The sequence below is a fragment of the Ahaetulla prasina genome, chromosome 2 (assembly GCF_028640845.1).
Source record: "Ahaetulla prasina isolate Xishuangbanna chromosome 2, ASM2864084v1, whole genome shotgun sequence".
Lineage (NCBI taxonomy): Eukaryota > Metazoa > Chordata > Lepidosauria > Squamata > Colubridae > Ahaetulla > Ahaetulla prasina.
Genome location: NC_080540.1, coordinates 180,009,229 through 180,036,206, shown reverse-complemented (window position 1 = coordinate 180,036,206; position 26,978 = coordinate 180,009,229). Strand labels below are relative to the sequence as shown.

Here is a 26,978-nt window from a genome sequence, read left to right as displayed (position 1 = left end):
TTAACATATTAGATATGGCTTATTTTTATGCTGCTGTTAAATCCTTGTATGTCTCTAAAAATAAAACTGAATACAATTTAAATTATGTTTGCACAAATTGCCCCAGTATTAATAAGAATTTACTGTACTGAATACATTTATTTTGCAATGTCCTAGTTTATGCAAATATTTTATCTATTTGAACTTCTGCTCAGTTAAATAATTATTTTCTAATTGTACCTATATTTGCTGCAAAGGAAATTAGAAGTGTCTCTTTTCTATTTCTTTTTATTCTTTTATCCTGCACTTTTGCAGACATTTCTTTATTTTCCTTTCTTTCTTTACTGCTTTTCCTCTTTATTGGTTTGGGTTAGTTTTTTTGTTCTTTGTAAACTTTAGATAAAAATTTACAGAACAAAACCCTGCTCAGATAAAAAGCACTGAGAAATACATGCTTCAAAAAATGAATTATTTAAAATGTGAATCTTGCCTCTGAGTACAAACAGAGCAAACACAGAAGCAAGAAAATGGAAAAAATAAAGATGACCTGATTTCTTCTGTCACGGAATCATGGGCTTCATTGACAAAGTGGCCAAGCAGAAATTTCATCCAGGGAGACTTCCACGTAGGGTACCAAATTTCTGAATGGCAAGGGAAGGCTTGGGAGAAGAAATCCAGCACCTGCCTTCCCTACGGGAAGGAGGAGGGATCATGCCAAAGGTAAACATTCAGAGCCTGGGGAAGACTCCATTTTTTTGGCTTAGTATACTTAGCCCTGGCTTCTGGTGAATTAACTGGAGCACCTATGAAGGCAATCCAGACATGCCAGGTTGTGGGTCTTCTAAGAGACAGTTCTGAGCTTTGGTTTGGTGTCCTTCCCCTCCTGTCACCTCTCCCACAGAAATCTGTCATCCCAGCGGACATCTGGAAGGCCAAGCAGCTGCAGCTTCCAGACAAGAGCCCCCCTCTTCTCTCTTGACAGTCTGTTGCTGGAGGTGGGTCTCGTGCTCTCTGCATCTTGGGAGGGAAGGGAACATCTCCAAAGACCTCTGTAGCTGCAGGAGAAGCAGCAGCAGCAGCAGCTCTTCTCTTTCATCCCCCCCTTGGGCCTTTGTGAATTGCCTTGCCTCTGGTACTGTATATGCATCCAAACAGGAGTGAAGGAACCTAAAAGAAACATGCAGCAAAAACAAGGCACACCACCTTACTACAATTTACTTGTAACTGCAAGGGAGACAGCTAAGCTAATCCAAGTACAGGGTTCAGGACTTCAGAATTGATTTTCCAGCCATCTCCCACCTTTCTGATCAGTGACCAGACACGTAAGATGAGCAGAAAAAGAGGACTTCTTCGTTAAGGCTATAGGCATGCTACTATAAAAAATCTAAGAGCTGTCTTCATGTGGAGCACAGTTATTCCTGTGTTGAAAGGCATGTGCATAGTTTTCAGATGGAAGACATGGTAGATATCCTGCTATTGTTATTTCCTGTCCTGGCTCCTCTCCTGCACGCTCACTTGCAAAGTTACTTGAGGTGAATAGTTGACCAAGGCAGAGAAATGCTACGGTACTAAATATGCTTCTTATCAGGCCAGAAATTATTAACAAAGATGGATGTGGAAAGATTTTATTTTGGTTTATATAAAAACATTTTATAGCTATTACTTTTATGACAGAAGGATTAAAAACTCTGGGCAATCCGATTTTTCTGTTTTTAGAGGATATCAAGATGTAAACTGCAGAAATGAAGAAAGGCATTGCAATTTGAATATTTGAATATGTGTGATCACTGCGGTTGTTGTTCTAGTTAATGACTAAGGAAATTAGTTGTTTCACGAGTGTTTATACAGATGTTTTAACAATAGTCTGCAAATTAAGTTTCAAGCACACACACACAGATACATCCACACACTGTACACAATCTGTATAATTCCAGAGTAATTTTCTTATTTGAATTTTTTCTTTGTACTGAAATTGACAAGGAGGTGATTATATTCTAGTCTAATCAAGATAATTCCATGTATTTGGAGGGATCCCAGGGAGTCACCAACATTTAGAGAAAAAGGTGTTCTTCAAGTCCTGTTTATATATTTCTAACTTACCAGGGTTGAATTAACATTTTAGGAGTGAAGAATAAGGCAAAACTCCTTCTTCTGTGCTCCAGAAAATAACCTGGTCATGATTTGATAACTGGTGTTATGAGACAGTGATCCACATCATCTGCTGATGAGAAGACCAGTTTTGGAGGGTAGACTATTTAGAATGGGGAAAAGGGTCAAAGGGAGAAAAAGAGTAACAAAGAAATGCCTTCATTTCATATCCAGCAACCCATGACTGAAATAGCCTTCAATTCTCCTTAGCAATACCAACTGTTAAAGGAACAGTTCCCCCTCTCTGCCTGTTGAAGGGCTGCAAGTTAGATTTGGATGGAAGACAGGTGCCTTGCAGTGCCTGAAAACAGAGCCAATAGAAGCAGCAGGAATCAGCAACAGCTAACTTCATTCTAGTATAGTTTTCTGTTAATCCAAAAATTACCATCCTTCAATTCAACAGAGTGGAAGGGCCTTATGTGTGGGGCTTGGACTTTATCCCATCTGAAGAAGCTGAGAACTTAGAAGGTACAATGCAGATGTCAACTCACAAGGGGCACTCAGAACCAGACGTACAGCAGCCAGAGGGCTGGCATAAGGCAAGTCGCACTATAGTACCTACAGAAGGCAATTCAGCTGAGAAATGGTCTGCTGAAAGAAAGGTCTTGACCTTCAGGGAATGTTGGGTAGTTTTAGGATGATGGCATAGTTGAAAGTTAGGTGTAAGGCTTGGATTAGGAAATTAAAACAGGAAATGAAGCTGTAGTTAATGGAGTTTAGACAAACTTCTACTCTTTGCAGCTGTATGCAGTGTTTGCGAAAAGAAACATCAGACCAGAACAGATACAGAGGGAAGTGAAGAATGTGCTGCATAACTCATGGATTTTCCTATGCTTGGCTGAAGCAGAAGAAACTAAGAAATACCACCAAGAACTGTACATGTGCACGTAACATTTCTCTGGCATAAGATTCAGGTTATCTTAATATAATTCATTAAAGTGCTTTGCATTTTAAAGACATCTACCTATGATCTGCATATGATGTACATATGCCACAAAGCTTCTTAGCTCTATTGACCACTGCATTCCATTAATGAATCTGCTATTTCAAAATTTCTATCTTCCCAATGGATATTCATTCAGTTCTTCTTGGGTTTTTGGCTGAAACATCTCAGACTTAACAGACTTAGCTGCACGTCAGTTTCCATTGAGATGAGCCAGTTGAGATCTAAAGCCTTACTTAGTATTAGTTTTTGTTAGTTTTTATCTTCGTGTTTAAAAGTCTTAATAAAAATTATATAGAAGAAAAATGGAAGAGCACCAGCCTTGCCCACCAGATATTCCAGATTCAATTTCAGACATCCTTTTGAAAGGATATTTTAGTCCTGCCTCAGGGTAGGACTGGCTAGGTGACTTTGGTCCAGTCACTCTTTCTCAACCTAGGTCACCTCACAGGATGATTGTTGTGGGGAAAGTAGGAGGAGGAAAGGAACATTAGGTAGGTTTGCTATTTTGAGTTATTTTTAAAAAATAATAAAAGCAGGATTTTTTTTTAAAAAAAAAGTCTAAAATCTAAAAGGCACAGGGAGCAGGTGACAGAGGAAATCCATGTCTGAGACCCAGGAGAGCCTCCAAAACTGTTGGAGTCCAACAGTCAAAGTGGATTATAATAGGCTAGATAAATGAATAGTCTGATTTGGCCTAAAGCAACTTCCTGTAATGATATGCCACTTGGTTCAACAAAGCAAAAGAGATCCAGGAGACCTGGCTGACTGCCATCACCATTTGCCTAAAAAAACCACTCAGCTTACTCCCTCCTCTCAATTAAAACTCCTCTTGCAGGGAATATGAAACTTGGCACTCCCTTAAAGGGATTTTTAAAAAAAGACATTTCTATAAATATTGACTTCTTCCTTTCTGCGTTTTTGTAGCCACACTTCTTTAATGTTTTCTAAAAAGATTCCATAAACCTATAGCTCTGCCCAGTAAGCTATTGCTCCCCTTGCCAGTGATTGGTCTGTGATGAGGTCACTGAGTGTATATTTTAAGGAACCAGGGCTCCAAGAGAGGAGAGGGAAATCCCTTTGCAAGGGAAATTCTGGGAAGGCAAATTAACAAGCACTGAAACTGTCAGCAGGGCAAATTTATACAGACACTATTCTTGCCTGCCTTGGCAGAAGGACACTGGGGAAAATATTTTCTTGAGAAGAAAATCTAGATTTAAAGGGCATTAGGTAGCTGACATTAGGATGGCTATTTTGATAGCTGAGGTGGACAACAAAATGACACCCGCCAATTAAAACTGAAAGCAATCCATCAGGAATTAACCAACAGAAACCCGATTGGAAGAAGTGGAAGCACTTTATTCCTTGCACTAAAGGTCATGTCGGAGGCATTGGTGTTTCTGATGTTTAAGGTGTTTCTGGAGTGAAAGAAATTAGATGGTGACATCACCACTGCCGGGGGACGCCTTTGGTGGCTCCTTTCATGTCTCTGTCATGGAGCTGGAGCAAATGACAGGAGCTCATCCTGCCAGACAGCAGCACTCAGGTCTCAAACACAGGCTTGCTAATCTCCAACTCAGTGTCCTAACCAGGTGAGCCACTGTGCTCCTGCAGTAAAAGATGAAGGTTTCCCCTTTCCAGTCGTGTTCGATTCTAGGGGATGGTGCTCATCTGTTTTTTTCCGAAGGAGCCAGCATTCTCTGAAGATGCTTCTGTGGTCATGTGACCAGCATAATTTTATGCCGAAATGCCCAGAACGCTGTTACCTTCCCACTGAAGTATTACCTATTTATCTACTCACATCTGCATGCTTTCAAACTGCTAGCTGCGCAGGAGCTGGGGCAAGTAATGGGAGCTCACCCACGGCACTTGGGTCTCAAAGCGGGGCTGTCAGTTTTGCAGCTGACATCCTCTGCGTCTTTAAACTGCTGAGCCATCATGCCCCTTCCATTCCTTGCAGTGGGACTTAGATAAGAGAATTTCCTGGCAGAGCATATCCTATGGACCAAATTCATTTCCCGTTCCCTTACCAGGATCCAATATTCCTTTCCAGGCACCTTATCATAGGATTAACAGTCAGTTAAGAAGTCTAAAAATTGCAATTCTCAAGATCTTCAATGGAAGCAATAAGGGCAGGAGATAGACTTGATAAAATAGCGAGACAACTTTAGCAGACTGCAGCTAATGATGAAATAAACATCTAAACAGAAAGCTTGAGCCAGATGGCAATGCTACTGATTCTACATTGTCATATTTAAGCCAATCCCGCAACAATACTACACTAGTGTTCCTTCATCAATGTGTATTATTTATTCATCTACTGGAAGAATCCAGAGTCAAAAAACTTATCCTTGATTTATGACATGTTGGGTCAAAACTGCTGTAGAAACTACAGAAACTTTAATTTACACATAGCAAAATAGGGAAGCAATAAAATGACAAATGAGTAATATAGTGAATTCTGCACATGAAAAATGAAACAAATGTTTTAAAAAGTCAAGGCACAAAATCTACTCATATTATACTTAAAGCAATGAAACATTAGAGAGGGTGTCTAATCACAGGATTGCTGGTCCTGACTGAAAAAGGGACATAGAAATAGAAATGAGAAATGTTTATTTTCAGGTGTTTGCAGTAATAATCTAATCCTGTAAGATGGGTTTTCCTATGACTGTTAAAGATGATACATAAAATAATATATAATAAGGACCCAACAGTCAAGAAATATGCTACAGACTAGCACTGAGAAAAACATGTAAGCCCTTAGAAAGATTTTCAGATACAGGGATGTGGTCATATCTACAAAGATCAAAATGGCTCATTCAGTGTTTTTCTATGACAATCTACCCAAGAAAATATTGGACTTTGAAAAAGCCAGATGGGAAGAATACTGATACATTTTGGTAGAAGATTCCTGCAAATTCCATGGACAACGAAGACAATGAGCAAATAAATCAGTATTTCCAATCTCAACAAATTTACTATGTGTGGACTTCAATTTACAGAAATCCCCAGCCAGCAAAAGACCAGACTGAAATTATCATACTTTCAACATATTTTACAAAGACCTAGCTTTGTTGACAAACCAATAAAGCTGGGAAAGATGGAGGGATAGAGAACAGAAGGATGATCAGTTGCAAGAAAGATGGATTCAGTTACAATGGAGATGGGTGCAGCATTGGAAGACCTGAAGGTTAGGGACAGATCATCATGGAGAAAAGCTATCTACAGGGTCACTAAGAATCCATGCCAACTTTAATAATCAATCACACTCAATCAATCACGATACATAAGGCTACCCAGACAGCCAAGGATGAAACTGTTATCTGAATCTATATCACTAGCATGAAGCACCAAGAAGTGACAAAAATAGTTTGAAAGCCTATAGTAGCTTCTATCCTCTCTCTGGCACATTTCTGTGTAGGGGTTGAAGAGATGCATCTCCCAATTCTTCCCAGTAAGAAGCACCAGTACTAATCTATACAATTGCAACTCATCTTCTTCCAAACCCCATATTTCCCAAATCTGACTATCAGCCTCAAAGAAGAACTGTAAGCATTTCCACCTCTTTCTGAGCAAGAAAAGAAGGAAAATTAAAGACAGGAACTAAGATTCTTGAAATTAGCAAAGGTTCCTATTTTGGGGGGAAAGTTCTATAAAGGTGCTTTTAAAGTGCTTCAATTATTCAACAGCTCATTGAAATAGGGAGTTCTGGAAATTGTGTTGTGATGGTTATCAGACTGCATATTTTCCTTTAATATGTCTTTTGCTCACAATCCTTCCTTGAGCAATAAATACTTCTCAGCAGTCCCTACAGGTGATTTCCTTTGGAGAAAAATACAACAAAACATTCATTTCCCCACACACCAGCTGGGAAAGATTTTTATCAGAGCAGCAGCCTGTAACTTTCTGCCAGAGAAATGAGTATCTCATGTCTAAGACACAGCAAAGATGGTGCACTGGGGAATCAATTAGATAGAGCTCCACTTCTTCTTTGCACACCTTCCAAATGCCTCACTGCCCTTCAATTCCTATCACTCCTCCTGTCACATTTTGCTTTTTTAATATGGCAAACCCTCTTTACGTGCCTTTGGTGATCTTACCTTTGGAGATATTTTCCATTCCTATTTACCTAAAAGAGGGTTGTGAAACTCCTGGCCCATGGGCTGGATGCGTCACACAATGGCCATGCCCACGCCCGGTTTAGCGAAAGGGGAAAAAGTCCTGATACGTCACGTGATGCCACTGTGACGACATGAGTTTGACACTCCTCACCTAGAACATCGAGATCATATGAAATCTTATGACCTGCAGAATCCTAGAATAGAGTCTTCTCCCAGAACTGATGGAAGAAAGAGTGATATTTAGCTTCAATTTTATGGGGATTTTATAGAAGTCATATTGGCTATATCTAAGAACTTGAGGATATGAGGAAAGGAGAGGAGACATGCATTAAGCACAGGCCCTCTCAATTCCTGGCAAATAGATGGGGAAGAAATGGAGGTATTTTGTTTTCCTGGGCTCCAAGATCACTGCAGATGGGGACTGCAGCCAAGAAATTAAAAGACACTTGCTCCTGGGGAGGAAAGCTATGGCAAATCTAGATAGCATACTAAAAAGCAGAGATATCACCCTGCCAACAAAAGTGTGTATAGTCAAGGCTATGGTTTTCCCAGTTGCAATGTAAGGCTGTGGAGGTTGGACCATAAGAAAGGCTGAGCGCCGAAGAATTGAGGCCTTTGAACTCTGGTGCTGGAGAAGACTCCTGCGAGTCCCTTGGACTGCAAGGCGATCAAACCAGTCAGTCCTAGAGGAGAACAATCCTGACTGCTCTTTAAAAGGCCAGATCCTGAAGATGAAACTCAAATACTTTGACCACCTAATGAGAAGGAAGGACTCACTGGAGAAGAGCCTAATGCTGGGAAAGTTTGAGGGAAAAAGAAAAAGGGGATGACAGAGAATGAGGTGGCTGGATGGAGTCACTGAAGCAGTAGGTGTGAGTTTAAATGGACCCCAGAGGATGGCGGAGGACAGGAAGGCCTGAAGGAATGTTGTCCATGGGGTCGTGATGGGTCAGACACGACTTAAATCTATGGAGATATTTGTTTCCCTGAATCTTTAGCAGTTCATTTAATACCTTTGCTCCTTAGACTATTCCAAGAGGATCCAGAACCAGTTCAATATGATTTATGACCAAAAAATGGAATACTAAAAGATATTTGCTCCAGAGATCAAGACGAGCTATTATTTTGGTGCTTAGGACAGAAAATCTCAGGAGCACTGCTTGTCTTAAAGCCTGTTGCCATTACTATAGATCCAAATCAGCTGCCTCCATCTGCCTAACAGTAGAACTGACCTAGGGACTGAAGCAAGTATTTGAGTGACTTCCATCCATCACTGCAGGAAAATCATTTTTCTAGTAGTCATTCTCATATGTATAGCTTTCAAAATAACATTTTAATTGCTTAAAAAAGCAGTAGTGATCATTTAGTCTTCCCTTCCCCGTTTAAATAGATCATTTCATGTGTTGTTTTCTTTTTACTCATTTGTTTTTTGCCCTGGGTATTTTTTTATAGAAAAACAGGATTAAATCTAAAACCACAATGAAGAATTAGTAAATGACCACTAAAACATGTAGGACTCTGTTTCTCTGATTTCCCCTCTTATGTCAATATACATCTTGAGGATGGAAGAAGAGTTATCTCAGATTATAATTCACATTACCCAAACCCAGATTTGGCTCTAGTGCCAAGAATGTCCCTTCTCTCTCTGTCTCTGTAGGGAAATTATTATAGTTTATCTATCTAATCTAAGAAATATATTAGCTAATCTATCAGATTTAGTCAGCAAAACACAAATTTGGTACAAAATAGTTTGTCGTGAAAGCGACTGACTGAGGGCTCCTGGACTGGAGTTGAAAGGCAAAAGGGAAGCAATATGCTCCCTCCCATATTGGGGCAGACCAGGTGCTTCGACAGAAAAACACTTAATACAGACACACACATATCATATATATATATATAACACTATATTATATACTATATTATATACAGTATGATATATAATATACATTTATGTGTATATGTCTCTCTATATACAATCAGTGATGGGAAATCTGTGGCCCTCCAGATGTTCTTGAACTCCAGTATCCAAACAGCCTGCCCATTATTCAGGAATGAGGGGAGCATCTGGAAGATCACAGACTCTCTACCCTGAGGCAGACTCAATGTCTACGCAGACTGTTCTTTGGCAGTGAAACTTGCACAAGGTATCATTTACAGTACTGCAATACAATATACATGGTGCCGTCTTTAAATGCTGTCTACAACTACGATCAGAACAAAATATAGCAACATAGCTATTAAATGTGATGAGACAACTTGAGCCTATCTTGCCAGTTTTGAAAACAGATACATCAGTTTTCAATCCACTTCTGGGCACAATTCAAAATGCTGGTTTAAATGCGCCTGGAACTGACCAAGTGTCCCAAACACCCTATATTTCCTAATTGCTAAGAAGGGATGTAAAAACTCTGCTTTATGTTCCTCCATCATCTGACAGCAAGAAGGTGAGTGGAAACAGGATCTTCTCTATAATGGCAACCCATTTGTCTTAGATTTCTCTGGTTTCATCTTCCTCTTTTTTAGCACAAGATGAAAGTCTTCTTGGCCATAACACTTGATTTTATTATGCCATTCTATCTAGTGTTATGGGAGAGTTTTAATGCTTACTCTAATTTTTTCCTACATTTAAAGCAATAGTTTATTAAAAAAAAGAAAGGATGGGTTTATTTCATAAAAATATATTTTGAATACATTTGCTGAAATGTGGCTCAGCCTAAAGGAGCCTTAAATGATCCTGGCCAAGAAGACCACTGCAAGATGAGTGTTGTTATAACAATTGAATTCATGCATCACACTAAACCACAGTTTTTCTAAGCCTAGTTTACTAATCACAAGTTTCACAAGGCCATGACAAACGATTGACTAACCACAATGACAGAATTCATGTAACACATTAAAACATCAGAATACTGTATGTCTAAACTCAGAAAAGTATAGTTTCTATGGTCTCTTTTTGAACAGGAAGACTGTGAGAGGTTCACAGCTTCTCCTCCTTTTTAATTACCGCTATGATGATGAGATATGAATAATCCCAAGGCTTTAGGTACAGATCACATCTTTGCTATCTATTAATGACCAGCCAAATGCCTCTGACATCGGAATATCAATATGATTGGGGACTGCTGGGCAGTGGTGGGATTCAGCCAATTCGCACCACTTCGGGAGAACCAGTTGTTAACTTTCTGAGCAGTTTGGTGAACTGGTTGTTGGAAAAAATCATTAGGGGACAGAACCGGTGGTTAAATTATTTGAATCCCACCACTGCTGCTGGGTCTACCTTATGGTCTGTCTCCAGCTAACCCACAACCCACCCACCCCCCAAAATTAAGATTCCCTACATGGGTCTCCCTTGGTTACTAAATCTTCTGGAAATCAGCTTTTGCACGATTTGCAAGAAATCTTGATGACAAGTCATCCTGGCCCCAAAGCCATGCAATTGATTTACAACTGCAGCAAACAAAGGACCTTAGGAATTTGGCTGAAAATAGAAATGGATCATCAAGCAGATGCCAATACAGGGAGAGAAAATCTATTTGAGATAAAATTTCCACTAACCTCTTCACCCTCACTCCTACAAAACTGTTAAAGAAAGCCCTTCATGCAACTATGATCAACTTTTATTTTCTTGCCTACAACACTTCTTTCTTCTGTTCCAAAAAATGTGAACTCTCTTGTCATTGAGTGGAACTTGGCTCTTCCATCACGTTCATCAGGAATTCTCAGAAGGGGATTTTTTCTTTCTCCCAAATAATAAACACCCTTGGAATCAGAATCCAGGAAATCAGACTGCCTGTTTCCTTAGAGGCAGAAAAAGATAGACTTGAAAAGGCCAAAGAATTTGGTAGAAGTGATTCCTGTATGATGGACGCTTTTTTTAAAGAGCAGGTTCGATGTAATGATGAAGATGAACTAAAGATAGAGAAACCCGGGTTCAACTCTACCCTCAGCCATGGAAGCAGACTGGGTGACACTGAGCCAGTCCCTGTCTCTCAGCCCCAGCCCACACAGGCTGAAATCATTGGCAGATGGAGCAATATGTATTCTGCCTTGAGGACCTGAAGGAAGGAGAGATATAAATAAATTTTTTTAAAAAAAAAAAAATCTGACTTGTCTCTTCTAGGATTATAACTGCAGTCTGGGATAATGGGCCACTTCCCAAGGAAACAGGGTATCCCTGCTTGTTTTACCAAAAGCAAACTGGCAGCTCCAGTGCCTTCCACCATCTGGCTGGCACCTTCCAGATGTATTGGGACTGCAGACCCCAGGATTTCCTACTGGTGTGCCCTTTACACATGTGCAGCAACCAGGATGTGAGCAAACATAGTTCCTTAAGGCAAGTTCCAAGGTAATTCAAGGTACATTGGATTTCCCACTCTCAGATTAAATTGTAAGGAATACCAAATCTGCATGGCCTGGGCAGTCCATCCAACAGCATGATAAAATAAAGTTAGTGGAATATAGCATAAGAGCAGATAAAGGCCTTTAGACTTTTATTAGCTACAAACCCCAAAGTTGGAACAAACCTCTCATCTGGGAATAAGCTCTAAGGAAATAAGTGATGGAAAGTAAATTCTGAGCAAAGATAAAGGAGTGGCCCATTCACAATCTCATTTTCCTCATTGATTTGGAGTTGGGAATCACAACTTCGCTTTTACCTCACAGTGGAACCATTAAAGGTTATGGAGATCACATATAAAAACACTTCGAATGCAAATCATCTTCTAGATATGGTCACCGAAAACTGCCCTTATTGAGTTAAATGGGATTTACTCCCTAATATGCAAACAACTGCTCTATATGGCTTGGGTCTAGGACATCCCTTCTTCATCTATGCTAAAGTTCTTAAGGTCACAAGGTGCGAACAGTCTGTGTTGCTCAGCTAAGGTGGAGGCCCAGCTGATGATAGCAAAAGACAATGTTTTCAGTAGTTGTACCAATATTGTGAAACACTTTTCACTATGAATCTCAGATAGCTTTTTCTCAGTCGTTTCAATGACTGTATTTTTTTGTTATCTAAAAGTTATTTTTCTGTATTCAGTGTTATTATTTTTATACTCATTCTTTTATTTGTGTGAATTACTTTATATTGAAGAAACCTGGAGATTGGATAGAAACTACATCCACACATTTTCTTGGCAATAATATGGTAGCGGTTTGCCATTGCTTTCATCTCTAATTTATTTTCAACTTCCAAGTCTTAAAAATTATTGTCAGTCTCCCATTCAAATGTTAAACTGGTCTGATTCTGCTTAGTCTTTTTTTGAGATCAGCCAAGGTTAGCTGAATGCTGCCACCTGCTGTGGTTATATTTTACACTATATTTTATATCACTATAAATTGCTCTGAGTGATGAAAAATATGCAGGGAAATTAATTAATTCAGCAACCATAGAGTACTTCATTTCCCCAGTCCCAAGAGTTTTTATTCTTGGTATGCCCATTTTGCTATTTATTTAAAGCAGCTATTTTGATCAGATCAGACAGAGGATAACTTCAAAGCTTTCATACTGCTGGGGACAATGCCAAGAAGAAACCAGCCTTACAGAACTTAAGAGTGGCTACTGAGCAGAATTCGTCCTCCAAATCTTCTCATATTCTCTATGATTGACTCAGTTAGCAAACAAGCATTAACCTAAGAGAAATGGACATGACCATCTGGATGCTTTCCATGCTGGCATCTGGCATAACAACAGACTCCAATGTTTTCCAGTATACACCTCACAATGTTAATATGGGAAGCTGCAAGAGTTTTATTCTATGAAACCCATCAAAAATGTTATCTCTGTCATCAAACGAGCCTTTAAAAACAACTGATCAATGCAGGACATAAAATTACAAGTTTTACACTTGCATTCTTATCAACCAGATACTATTTGAAGTGATGAAGCATTAAATATAGTGGCTCTTCTTTCTAGCCAATGTTTTTTTTCCCCTAAGCATATTGTTAATGTTCTTTCTGGGAAACAGCCTCTGATATCTTTGTAACATCTCCGACACTTCTCTAAGACACATGAACAGCAAATATGATTCTGGGAGCTGTGCCAGATCCATCCCTAAAATAACCACCTACTCATTCACACATTACAAAGATGGATAATCAGTTCACACACCTTAGACGTTTATTAGGAAATACAGCCTGGGAACAAGCTATCAGATGGAAGTATTGTCTTTGCTCTGGGGCTCCTCATGATCTGAAAAAGATCTAATTCAATATTCTTCTGAAAGAGAAATACTTCCTTCCTAGCAATTAAGAGTTTGGAGCAGGTTTAGGCACTCTCAACCCAGTGCTGATTCCTACAAAAGCATCTCTATTTTCTGCATATAAATTCAGATTGCAACCCTCTCCTTAGGTAAAAGCAAGCTTCAGTGGAATTTCTTTTTGAGCAGACCTTTTCTGCATTTTAAAAAAACCTGGCATCATATTCAGAAGGGCCAAGGTAATACTGCTTCTTCAGAGAAGTTGTCTTCTTTTGTAATTTGCCAGCTGTTTTAAACTATTTTGAACATTTCTAATTTACTGTATATGCTTGTATATAAGCCTATCTGTTGACAAGCTGGCCCTCAATTTTTTAACAAAACTACCAGAAAAACGTGCCACATAAGAATAAGCCAACCTGCATTTTTCACGGTATCTTGGTTAAAAATTGGAAGGTCTGACCATCTGAGGACCAGATAAAGCAAACCTGATTTTTTTGGGTGCTTTCTGGCACCTAAAATTCTTGGCTTATCCTCAAATATATATGATAAACCAAACATTGATTTGGTGTACTTTATGCTATTAGGTCAAAAGCTAATGGGAAATTGCCACTCTGTGTTTATCTATGCTGTTGTCCTCACTTTTGCTGAGATCTGACTTTTCATTATCCTTGGGGAACCCACATGGTGATCAAAAAGGTCAAGATGTTGACCATAGCTATGTAATTCAAACCTCAACCCTTTTTATGTGGTACACAGTGATGTACTGCATAATGTGAAAACAAAACTATTGTTAAGCAGAGTACAGAAACCAGTTGGGATCCATGCTCTCTGCTTGGTCCTTCTTGGATCAGTGATGTTCCTAATGTTGGTTAAGGAGAAACAGATAAATATGATAGAAGAAAGAAACACTGCTATATATATCACCTGACTTCATATTATTGCATAATCAGTTCACCTTACAAAGCAATATACTGGTTGCATTATGAAGTGAAAGGAAAGTAGATTAATTAACTGGTTGATCTGAATATCTACAGAATAGATAAATAATGCCATTATTTAAAAGTGGAACATTTTCAACTTGGCCACACATGTTTAATGAACAGATGTCAAAATACCCACAGAAAACTGAACACAACCACCTGGTAGCATCAAAGACACAATGCAGGCTTTTTCAAAATTAATGGAGCAAATTCTTTCCTAAGCAGAACTTTCATCTGAATGGCTATATTTGCATGACATGTTTTCCTGTGTTTAAACCATGGTTTATAGAACGATTCTGGGTTTGCACAGCAGAATGAAACAAAGTAATAACAAGAGACCGATTTACATAACATACTAGACTAAAAGATGGTTGACTAATGTGTCTCCGTGTTTCATTCAAATTTTTAGGGCTTATTCTCAAGGAAATAGGTTTAAGATTGTAACTTAAAAGCTATTCAATTTCCCCTGGTATCATCACAGAAAAGCCAAGAATATAACTGAAGTTTTCAAAGCTTATAGCTAAGGACTACACTTTAATGCCAGTGCTAAACTCTACATTGATTGAACTAAACCTATTTAATTCACTAGGCACAACAAAATTGATAGATTTTAACTTCAGCATGCAGCCAGAGCAGTGCAGCATCGAGAGCTACTTATATGCAACAATTAGGCCAGATTTGGCTTAAGAGCTCCAGTTGCTAATTTCTAACAATTAGTCTGATCAGCAGAAGTTGGGAGAGATCAGCGTAAGAGGGGGCAGAAAGACAAGATGGTAGCCACCAGACTGTGGCCCAGAACTATCCCACCCTAAGTGACTAGTTTTGTTAGATGGTGTAAATTCAGCACTGCTCTCCTGCCTATTCATGGAATCAGGGCAGCCCAGCAGACTTTGCTTTAGCTGGGAGATCTTTTGCCAAGTCTGAAGATGATTTCTCTGCAGTCCCATTCCACATTTCCCCCCCAGTATTCCCTGTTCACTCTGTAAGTGAGTGGCAAAAAGTTAATTTCACCAACTCCATTTTTCCTTCTAAGCCACATTATTCTGGTTTGAGAAAGTCTCTCGCTCCCCACTCATCCCACGTAAGTATGAAAGAGAAACAGAAAAGGATTTTTGAAAATAACCACGAGGACTTCAAAGCACATTCTAATAGCAAGTGCTAACTCCGGCCTCTCCTCCTTTACATCTGCCACAGAGGGCAAAGCAATCTCCATTCTTCACCCGGCTCTCCCCCCCCTCTCCCGCCGTCCAGGGCATTCCGCCCCCAAGAGATTTAAGACCCGGTGGGCGCGCCGTCACGCGCCTTCCCACTTGATCCTGACCGCAGACAAGAGGCAAAGGGAGCGGCGGCGACCTTCCCTCCCGTCACCTGGGTGGCCGGCCGGGGCAATCTATCTCAGAGCCAGAAAGAGACCTTCCGAGATTCCTCAAGCGGACAGCTGAGGACTGTCCGAAGCCCGTTGTACTTACAGCTTTCTCTCGCGCCGGAGCGGGGCGAGGGCTGTGCGCGCAAAGACGCTTCACTCGCTCGCTCTCCCTTTGTGTGTCTTCTTACCCGGGTCGCCGCCGGTGTCACTTCGGAGAGAGGCGAACGAAGTGAGGGTGGCGGTTCATTTTTCTTTCGCCGTCACGCTCTCAGCAAGACGCTTTCGACCACATAGAGGGAGGAAAAAAAGCTCGGCGGGGGGCGGGCGAGGCCCCCTCCGTCTGGCGATTGCAGAGACCCTGCGGGCAGCGAAAGGCGAAAGTTCTCGGAGAGGCGCCGCGGGGTGGGCCGCCGAACGGTCGCTTTCTCCCGCTAAAAAGAAAGGTGCATTTCCTTCGCGCCTCGGGTGCTTGTAAAACGCGGGCCGCCTGCCGGTCCCGATCCGCCCTGTGCGCCGTCGGAGATCTCTTAGCCGCCGACTTTTCCCACGCGTGGGACCGTTTGGTGGCAACTCTTCCTTCTAATACGCGTGATGCCCGCGCCGGACGAAGTGGGAAGGGGTGCCGCTCTTGCGCGGGGAACAAAAAACCCCACCCTCCCCCGAAGTTCCCGGAGCCCTTGATCTCTGGACCTCGTCCCTGGGAACACTTGCACCGGAGGTTAGTAGAGGCTGGAACCGGTGCCTTACTCTCTCGCTGCGTCCCCTTCTTCGGATCCAGCGCCGGTTCCCCTCGCTCCCGGTCTCCGTTCAAATCTTCGTCGAATCTGACCCCTCGCTATTATAGAGAAATATGTAGAGTCTTACATATACAACCCATATGTGGGCAGTTTTCAGGAAAGAGATAGGGTGGGTCAGATCGGCGCAAATCGTGTCGCCCAATTGGTTGTTCCGCACGCCCAGGACTCCTCTTATTGGCCACGGGCCCTGAAGATTGATTTTCTTTTTTTGAAGAACGGTCTTGGATATCAGAGGGAGGATTTTGCAGACTAGCTCGCCAAGTACCAGACATTAACCCCCAACACGCCGGACGCACGAGGGAGGGAGGGAGGCAGGCAGGCAGGCGGGCAGGCAGGCAATGAAGGAGAGACGGGCGTGAGTCCAGAGAACTCGCATTTTCCAAGGCGAATTTTATATCATTACCGATGGCCATCTAGTTCATTTCCAAAAACTACGGACTAATACCAGGGAAAGAAGCCGGTGACGCTAGTTCTGGCGTGGAAATAAAGATATGGGGGGAAAAAACCCTTCCGATCGCTGGATTTCTGAACGCCAGGGTCCTTGGTAAGGTGGAGCGTTGGAGTCGAGGCCTAAGAGGAAGAAAAGTTGGCCACCCTCCGTGGATGGCCTTAGTTTAGCAAACGAAGAGGATGGATACACGGGTCCCTTGATCGCATCAAAGGGAGCACAAACTCCAGCTGCTTTTGGGAGTGGGGCGGGCGGGGCGGCTTTAGAACTGCAGCGCTGTCCAGAATCCCCCTCAGAGAAGCGTCTTTTGTGGAGACCCTTTTGATACGAAGGTGAGCTTCCTTCCTTCCTTCCCATAGCGCTTCAAACACATTCCGTCTCCTGGCGCCGATCTGTCAGTCTCCTATTTGGCATAGCATCAGTGTTTGCTGCTTGAAAATTGCAGGTGACCAAGACTGAAGGAGAGAACAGGGGATCTTCTCCGTGGCCCGCTAGCCAGGGCGCAAAGATACCCCGTGGCTTTGAAAGGACATGTTCAATGAAGTTGCCTTTGTCTCATTCTCTGCCCACCGCAGGGCCTGCTTAGATTTATTTTGGACTGTCCCAGTTTTAAAGTAATATTTCTCTTCTTCTCCTGACTCCTCTTCTCCTGGATCTGATCAGCAGAGATTCGCTAATTCCCTTGGTGACGATGCCGTCATCTGCCTGCTTAAGGACTGGCTGGCATTTCAGAAAGTGCTGGTCAGGTATTAAAGGAGGCTTCTTAATATACTGTACATTATTTTTTAAACATGGTTTTGGCACCCTTCTGAGAGAACACTAGGTCTGTGATTAAGTAAAGGAAGGGAGCCAAGTTCTGCTTCAGTTAGTCACCAATTACAGGTTTTCCTTCATGGCCATAGCTTTTACTTTTATTAATTGGGTGACGAAATGCTATTTTGTTGTCTATTTTGGGTGGGGGGAGGGATGCCTTTGAGCCAGCATTTTTTCAAGGCAATGTTTTTGGAAATATTTTGCCCCAGTGGTGGGTTGTCCCCAGTTCGGACCAGTTCTTGCGAACCGGTAGTAAAACTGGAGAGGGGGGGAGCTCCGCCCACCAACCCCAACATCATCAGCAAGTGTGTGCACGCAAGCGAAGCGTGTGCATGCACACGATCCCGCGCGAACCGGTAGTAAAGGTAAGTAGAACCCACCCCTGGTTTGCCCTTGCCTCCATCTCAGGGAAACCATGACAGACAACCACTAATCCTAATAGTTAAAAATCAGTAGTATATAGTTTAATTCTTATATGCCCTTAAATGGGGAGAGAGAAGAGTATGGACCAGCATAACAGTTGCCCACAGTCTCCCTTTCAGACTGGCAACAATCAACACACAATCAACAATCATTTTGGCTTGAACAGAAGCAAGAAGGCTTCATCCAGACAAAGCTTTGTAACCAATAATCTAGTGATATATCATTTAGAAAAGGACAAAGGATACCAGGCAATGCCTAGGCAGAACCCAATCTGCTTGTCTGGTCCAGACATTGAGAGGGCCAGTGGAAGGTCCTCCCTGCTTCTTGTGAGATACATGAGGCATGGATCTGTGAAAGCCAATTTAGCGGTGGCTCCATGGTGAAAGGCTGACCTGGAGGCACAGTGGATCCCAATCTTACTAACAAGCTAAACTTTGTTTGAATGTAATTTCATCTCTTAATTATTCTGAGTTATTCTCAGGCATTGGGTTATATGGTTGCCTTTTTATCACATTTGGGCTTACTTTTATATATTGAATGACTTTGTTTTTTTCCTACTTGCCCTGTGTCCGTCTGGAATGGGATGGCAAAAGCCTGAGAACAACTGATGATTGCCACCATATCCAGAGTGATCTTTTAGCATGTCTTGGGGCAAAGGGCTTCCCAGTCTCCTTACCCCCAGCTAATTTCCTGCATCTTCCAGAGCTTTTGATGGTTGAGGGTCTTTTCTGCCATTTCTGGAGCAAATCATCCCCAGAATGTTTGAGTTTTGGCAGCCATTCCACTCATCCCCCTGCCCTTTTGCTTCTCAGGACTTGCAAAAGTTCACTTAGTTTCATGTTCATATTTAATTGTATGCAGATTAAGACTGCTGGCCATGGGCAAGTGCATCATTTCCAGAGTCTCCAGGAACCTCAGCAGATGCCTAGCTATGCCAACTGCCAGTACTGGGCTCAGGTCCAGCAGCTGCTGAAGTCTTAGCAGGTGGAGGGAGGTCTTGTCCATAATCAACCAGCCTTAGTATTAGTATGTAACTGTTAAGCCACAAAAAATTGTGGGGAAAATATTAGCAACTCTGTCCTACAGTAAAGTAAAGTAAGGCCTGATAAGCAGGCAAGACACCTCATTTTCCGACTGTAACAGTTTGAGTCCTTCAATCTCAAACCCCAAATTCTGGATCCTCTTTCTTTCTTTCTTTCTTTCTTTCTTTCTTTCTTTCTTTCTTTCTTTCTTTCTTTCTTTCTTTCTTTCTTTCTTTCTTTCACAACCTTTCACAACAACAACCACCAGGATAATTATTAAGTAAATAATACTAAGGGAGGGAGGGAGAGGGGGGGATAGACAAGCTGTGAGGGGAATGCAGTTCCTGTGGATCTCCTCAGAAGAGAGAGAGGGAAGGAGGGAGGGAGGGAGAGAGAGAGAGAGAGATTGGTTACAGCATGTAAAAGAAATTAGAACCACATCATTCTCTTTTGATGTCAGGTGTCAGTCTGTGTCAGGTGACACAGACTGGGTAAGTATTGCACTCAGGTGACACAGACTGGGTAAGTATTGCACTGAGGAAAGTTAATTGCATTCACAGATCTAGCTAATTGATCTGCCTTTTAGCTGCTAATGATGGAAGGAATTGGATTGAATTGTCAGCCCTAACAATCACAGTACAATTCAGCAATTCACCCAAGTTAAGAAATGGTTATTTCAAAGTTGAAGCTAACCAGTAAAAATTGCAATATAAGTATCATAGCTGAGAAACAGACTGCTTGTACAGCAATGATGTGACCATGCATGGTACTTAGGAGAATCCAATTTAGGTTCAATAGCAAATGCATTTTTGAAAAACTTAAAAATACACAGCAGATTTTCCAATGAGAGCAAGATGTCAACATCTCTGTCTTCCTTTGGATTTTAAGTTAAGTCACCCTCTATTTACCCAGACAGTGAAGTCCCTTCTTTGAGCCAGGGCACTTTTAAGTTCATTTCCCACATCCAGGTTTTTAATTATTTACTTCTTAATGATTCCCCTCAACTGCCAGCAAAGTAGAGGTAAATAACAATTATGCTCTTTTGAAGGCTGTTCTACCAAATTTCCTCTGCTTTGATGTCTGTGTCCTGTGATGAAGAGCCCCAGCTGGTCCATATGGTTATAAAATGATATTTAGTGTGTGTAACATGCTTCTCTTCGTTCCTTAGCCTCTCAACACCCTCCTCAAAACAAGCCAAAAAAGTATTGGAGAAATGGTGTTCCATCTAACCTGGTGATATGACCTCACCCATCAAGCTCCATGCAAAAACCCAAACAGGCTATGAATGCAAAGTGCTGAAATTTTTTTTTGCCTCCCACAGGTAGGAGGAATACTGCCAAGGCAAAGCAGTGCTGTCTAGAGTGAAAATGTCCCAAAAGAAAGACAGCAACTGCATAAGGCCCATATTTGGAAATCCAAGTGTTCTTCCAGAGGCTGGCAGGCAGCACAGATATGCAATTCACAGCGAGGTGCAAAGAAGAGAGCCTTGACTTTTAACCCATATCTCCTCACTCTCCTTCCCTCCAGCTGTTGTAGAGCCTGAGAGCTTGAGCCCTTAGAGAATTGCTAAGCCTGCCCATCCAGAAAGTGCCAGGTTTGGATGACTTTGCCCCAAGATAACACTTGGCTATTTGCATTACAGCTCTGATTATCACAACCCAAGCAAATTTCTGATTTCACTCCAGGATATGCTTTGTGGACACCAGTGCCTTGTTTTGACAGCATGCCGATGTTGCTGCTCACTTTGAGTTTATTTATTTATTTATTTATTTAATTTTGTCATAACAATATACAAAAGAATAACAAGCATAACACAAAAGATTATATAATATATAAACATATATATGAGGACAAACAAGGTAATATAAGCATATATATATATATAGGGGAAGAAACAATAGGACAGGAACAGTAGGCACATTTGTGCTCTTATGCATGCCCCTTAGAGTCCTCTTAGGAATGTGGTGAGGTCAACAGTGGATAAATTTTTAATAAAACTTTTGGGGTTATGAGAAGAGACCACAAAGTCGGGTAATGCATTCCAAGCATAGATAATTCTGTTACAGAAATCTTGTTTTCTGCAATCTAAACTGGTGCGGTTGACATTAAGTTTAAATCTGTTGGTAGCTCTTGTGTTAGAGAAGTTATTTATGGGAATACACTGTTGAGCCACATTTTGGCTTTTGAAGGCTTAGAAAATAATATTTACTAATGCCTGAAATAACATTTACAAATTCAATTGTTCTGTTGATGACATTAACTTGATCTTATTTTAGTCCCCCCACCCCACAGTTAAACACTTTTCAAGGGAAGCACTGAGACGTCATTAACTTATCCAGTGTCAGAAAACTTGAAACCTCACTGAGGCTCAGTGGCCAATGCCTGGAAGTTCAAAGACATAAAACTGGCAAGCACCCAGCATTTGTCTTCAGGGAAAAAAAAATTAAGAGAAACAAATCTACACAGAAACATCTTTTCTGCTGGTTTGTGTGTAATGTCTGGGTATAGCCTTGAACGCCTGTGTATGAAAGGATTCAGTCTGCAGCCCATGATCATGTCTGACTGGTATCGCATCAAATTGGGAATCAAATTGTTCAGCTCATGACTGATGGATTTTGTTGTGCCTGGGCTCTTGGGCAGTGTCATTTGTGCCTGGTAGTCTACTACTCTCTATTCTCCTGCAGTTGCTGATCTCAAATTTGTCTCCTGATGTTGCATTTTCTTCTTTTCATTTCGTTATCTCTGGGAAACAACTTAGGGACTGTCTTTGGGGGAAGGGCTATCGCTCTTTGCTGAGCTGCTGGAACCCTACGACATAACCTTCAGGGTCTGACATATCTACAGGCACAGTATGCAACTGAAAATCAGGAATATGTACAGTTTTGTACTGTAGCAGTGAAGAAGAGCAATGGATTTGTGACATTATTATGCTGCCAATAATAAAATTCCAAATAAGCTTTGATTAGATGAGAACTACAGAGAAATCCCATCTGGAATCATACACAACTAAGTAAGAAACAGCTCCTCAATGCTGTTTTTTCAGTTCTTCCTATTATGTGAATGGGCTTCAGCTCCAAAAATTCCCCAGCCAGTTGGTTGAAGGGAATCTTGAATCCATGCATCTTGAAGTTACCATGGTTGAGAAACACTGGTTTATACTCGTGGAAGCTATTTTGTGGGGTACCTATGACATTTTCTGAACCTTGGAAGTGTGTTCAGGAAGATTTAAGGTCCCTAGTTTGTTCCTGTTGTTTTTACAATATTGTGCTTTATGATAACTATTATATATTCTTACTCTTGTAATGTTTGTTGAGGCACTACCATCATGGGGAAGGGTGATGAACTGTTATGTAATGTAACCAGATTATTTTTCAAATTCACAAATAAAGGCATATTTATCAATTTCCTCTGATTCCAAATTCTAAAATGATTTTGTAAATGTTGTACCTTGATGAAGGTATCTTTTCTTTTTATGTACACTGAGAGCATATGCACCAAGACAAATTCCTTGTGTGTCCAATCACACTTGGCCAATAAAATTCTATTCTATTCTATTCTATTCTATTCTATTCTATTCTATTCTATTCTATTCTCTATTTTGAAGGGGCCAATGGAATTTACTCTTTTTCTGAGGTTCATAAAAAGAAGGACCTGTGGTCACGGTCTTTACTCATGTTTGGAGAGCCAAAACAACTGACTGATCCTTGGTCAGTAGTATTGTGATATAAAGCTGAAATCTTTGCATGTCTAAAACATTTTAAAAATAAAATTCTATTACAAATATGGCAACAATGATGTTAGCCCGTTACAGCCAAGACACCAACAGTCTCTTGGTTTATAAAAAAGAAGGTTCATTTTATGAAAAATTTAGAACACAGAACATAGAATAACAGAGTTAGAAGGGACCTTAGAGTCTTCTACTCCAACCCTCTGCTCAAACAGGAGACCATATACCATTTTGGACAAATGTGTGTCCAATCTCTTTTTGAAAACCTCCAGCGATTAAGCACCCACAACGTCTGAAAGGAAAGCCATTCTACTAATTAGTTGTGCTCATTGTCAGGAAATTTGTCCTTGATTCTAGGTTGGATCTCACTTTATGTTATTCTGTTATGCTCCTGGGGGTAGAAAGCAGGTTAGTGAAGGGATGTTGCTGCCTTTGGGTGTGTATGAGGGACTTCTGTGTGTGTGTGTGTGTGTGTGTGTGTGTGTGTGTGGTGTCCCTCTCTGGAGGCCGGGGAGGCCAATTTTGGCTTCCCAAGGCCTCCACGCGTCCTGTTTTTGGTGTCCAGAAGGTGGGTGGGGGCTGGTGGATAGGCGGGTTGATGTGGGCGGGGCAGCCTCATGGTCCCACGCGGGCCGTATTAATGGCTTTGGCGGACTGTATCTGGGCCATTGGCCATAGTTTGACGACCCCTGATTTAGATTATTTACAGTAATTATTATTTTCTGCTTCAAAGAAAGCTTTAATTGTTTAATTGTGTTGTGATATTTTTTTAAAAAACAAAAGAAGACTGATGTTCTTTTTTCATATTATATTTTGCTGTTGAAACATGCATTCAGTTTTAAGCCAGAGTTCATTAGTTTCAAATGCCATTTACAGATTAATCACCTTGAGCCACAGCTGAGTTATCTAATGAAGAAAACTTGTGGTTTGGGTTTCAAAGAAGCTTTGCAAATTTATCTGATGTTACTTATGTAGTTGTACCTCTCAGAATCAAGGATTTCACAATGCTCTGCTTTCTCTTCCTCCTCCCTTCCGCCTCTCCTCAGACATAATCCCAGTTCCTCTGAACAAAAGCCTGAAATTACCTACTACATTTGGATTTCACTATTTCCTGGTAAGGAATTTTCCTTGTGGGAATGGAATTGTTGATGGACAGATGGACAGACTTTTATGGACAAGCTTGGAAGCTTCAGGTTATGACTAAATCTGTCCTACTGCCACCCTAACAAAATCTTCTCTTCCTCTTCCCCAAACGGTGTTGCCTTCAGTCACAAAATTCAGTTTATGTTTCCACTTTTCCTGTACTAGAAAACAATTGAACAGGAAGAGATGTATGATCTTGTCACCACACAGCAGGAACCACATCTGTTCCTTGGCCATATTTCTGGGACTGCTGCTGAGCCCACAGTAGCCCCAAGAGTGTTAGCAGCCTATCGGCCATTGAATGATCAGTCCATCCAAACAAACAGTGCCATCTCTGTGCCCCCAGCCATAAAACTAGCTTAGACAAGCACATGGGAGCAGTCAGCTTTGAGAATAGAATCTGTATTCAGCTGTTTGATCTTGCTTGAGAAGAAACAAAGCTTCTCAGATACCTGGTGGAGAGGTCAGCTATTGTACTGGTTCCAAGTTAGATAACTCTGCTGCTTTGCTGACTTTCTGCTTCATTTTGTCTTCTCAAATACGAAAACAAGAGTCCCACTCCCTGAAATTGCTCAGTGCATCTCCATCTCAAAGCTAGCATCAGGAAACTTAGAACTTCCCTGCCAATGAAACATGAGCTAACCTAGCTTTCTCTTTCATACGATTCATGCTGTAAACACATTTTTGCTGAAAGCAGAATTTGATGCACCAATGAATAAGTGGGACAGGAAGAGTCTGATCTAGGCAGCCTGACATTAGATAATGAGAGCTCTTCTCCTTTCATCCTTCACCTTCTATCCTGCCCAAGGGAGTGAAGCAATTTTAAGCAGGAGTAACAGCATCAGGAGCAGCTAGCATTCTTCTGGAAAAGAAGAATATTGTGTGTGCTGCAGGAACTGTAATCTTATTCCAGGAATAAGTACTGTTGAATTCAGTGTTGAATAGATATTGTGTTGCTGGTTGCCAACGCCTGTTTAAACAGGACATGAGTCTGAGAGATAAAATGGTTTCACACAATAGCAGTAATAATTGTATTTATTGTGCACTTATAACAACATTGGATAAAGCAACAGTTCATACCATAATATACTGTTCTAATTGTTGAGAGCTGTTTTCTTCTCTAAAGAGGCATCTGAAGCTCTAAATGCTTTCTAACATTCATTCTGTTTTTGTTCCTTAAGTCATGGTCTATGTAATAAAACTGGCATCACTTGGGGATTATTTGCAGAGTTAGTTTAATTCATAGCTTAATCAACTCAAGATGTAGTTGTTTAAATGAATAAATTTTTTACATGCAGATTAGGAGTACTTCTGTGTAAGGTTCAGTCTGCTGGAGTGTGATGCAGTATTGACTAGGAATAATAAAAATATCAAAGATTGATTATTTTTCATAATATCTTTTGTTTACAACATTTCAGGCAACTTGAAGTAGCATCAAGATTTTCAAATACTCATAGCAATATACAAAACGGTGAGAACTTGGACAGTGTACGTGGCAAAAACGTGGCAATGACGAAACAGTCAAAGCAAACCTTTTCAACATTTTCTTTGGCTCAGTTTTTGTTAACTCCGATAACATATATCCGACATTCCACAAACGAACCAGCAATGACTATGATGATTTAACTCATATAGACTTCACAGAAGACAACGTTGGAAAAGCTCTTCACAACTTAAAACCATCGCTTTCTATCGGACCCAATGGACTATGTGCATTCTTCTTAAAAAAACTTTCCATTAATATAGCAGAACCCCTAAGTATTATCTTTGATAAAGCTTTCACTACCAGTTCTCTTCCCAAACTTTGGTCACTAGCCACAGTCATCCCTATCTTCAAAAAAGGAGACCTCAGCTCAGTCGAAAACTACAGACCGATCTCCCTTTGCTGTGTCACCTGCAAAGTCATGGAATCTATCATCAACCAATCCATTACCTCACACTTAGAAACTAACAACCTACTCTCCAACAAACAATTTGGTTTCAGGAAAAAATTATCATGTAACTTACAACTTCTCCACTGCAAAAACATATGGACTTCAAATCTCAATCAAGGCAAAACAACAGATGCAATCTACATAGACTTCTGCAAAGCTTTTGACTCAGTAGTACACGATAAACTTCTCCTAAAACTAACATCCTATGGCATCTCAGGACCCCTCCACAAATGGATATCTGCTTTTCTGTCTAACAGACAACAAGTGGTCAAAATTGGCAATGCTTTATCAAATCCTGTTCCTGTCAAGAGTGGCGTTCCTCAAGGCAGCGTCCTTGGACCAACACTCTTTATACTATACATTAATGATCTCTGTGACCACATCTCAAGTAATTGTGTTCTCTTTGCTGGTGGTGTCAAACTATTTAACACCACAGGCAATACATCTATCATTCAAAATGACCTTGATCATCTATCCGCTTGGTCTAAAAATTGGCAGCTCCAAATTTCAACCAGCAAATGCTCAGTCTTACATATAGGAAAAAAGAACCCAAACACTAAGTACATACTAGATGGACATTACCTTACAGACGACCCCCACCCCGTTAAAGACCTTGGAGTTTTCATATCAAATGATCTAAGTGCCAAAGCCCACTGTAACTACATCGCAAAAAGAGCTCTAAGAGTTGTAAACCTAATTTTGCGTAGCTTCTTTTCCAAAAACACCACACTACTAACCAGAGCATATAAAACATTTGCTAGACCAATTCTAGAATACAGCTCACCTGTTTGGAACCCTCACCACATCTCTGACATCAATACAATTGAACGTGTCCAGAAATATTTTACAAGAAGAGTTCTCCATTCCTCTGAAAACAATAAAATTCCTTATCCCACCAGACTTGAAATCCTAGGCTTAGAAAACTTGGAACTCC

At 40.9% G+C, this 26,978-nt stretch overlaps 1 protein-coding gene across 1 annotated transcript; it reads left to right on the top strand.

The window, feature by feature from the left end:
- Positions 1-549: 549 nt before the first annotated feature.
- On the top strand, positions 550-26,409 carry LOC131190636 (uncharacterized). The gene is made up of 3 exons (XM_058167980.1): positions 550-604; positions 15,972-16,455; positions 25,529-26,409. The coding sequence occupies exons 1-3, from the start codon at positions 550-552 to the stop codon at positions 25,734-25,736; spliced, it is 747 nt and encodes a 248-aa protein (XP_058023963.1). The 3' UTR covers positions 25,737-26,409.
- The last annotated feature ends 569 nt before the right edge of the window (positions 26,410-26,978 follow it).

What these genes read in the sequence shown, in the direction of transcription:
- LOC131190636 (XM_058167980.1), top strand. Translation starts at nt 550, where the DNA reads ATGGGCTTCATTGACAAAGTGGCCAAGCAGAAATTTCATCCAGGGAGA. An exon ending in TCATCCAGGGAGACTTCCAC is followed by an intron (nt 605 to 15,971) that starts GTAGGGTACCAA and finishes GAACGAAGTGAG; the next exon opens with GGTGGCGGTTCATTTTTCTT. An exon ending in TGGGAACACTTGCACCGGAG is followed by an intron (nt 16,456 to 25,528) that starts GTTAGTAGAGGC and finishes ACAACATTTCAG; the next exon opens with GCAACTTGAAGTAGCATCAA.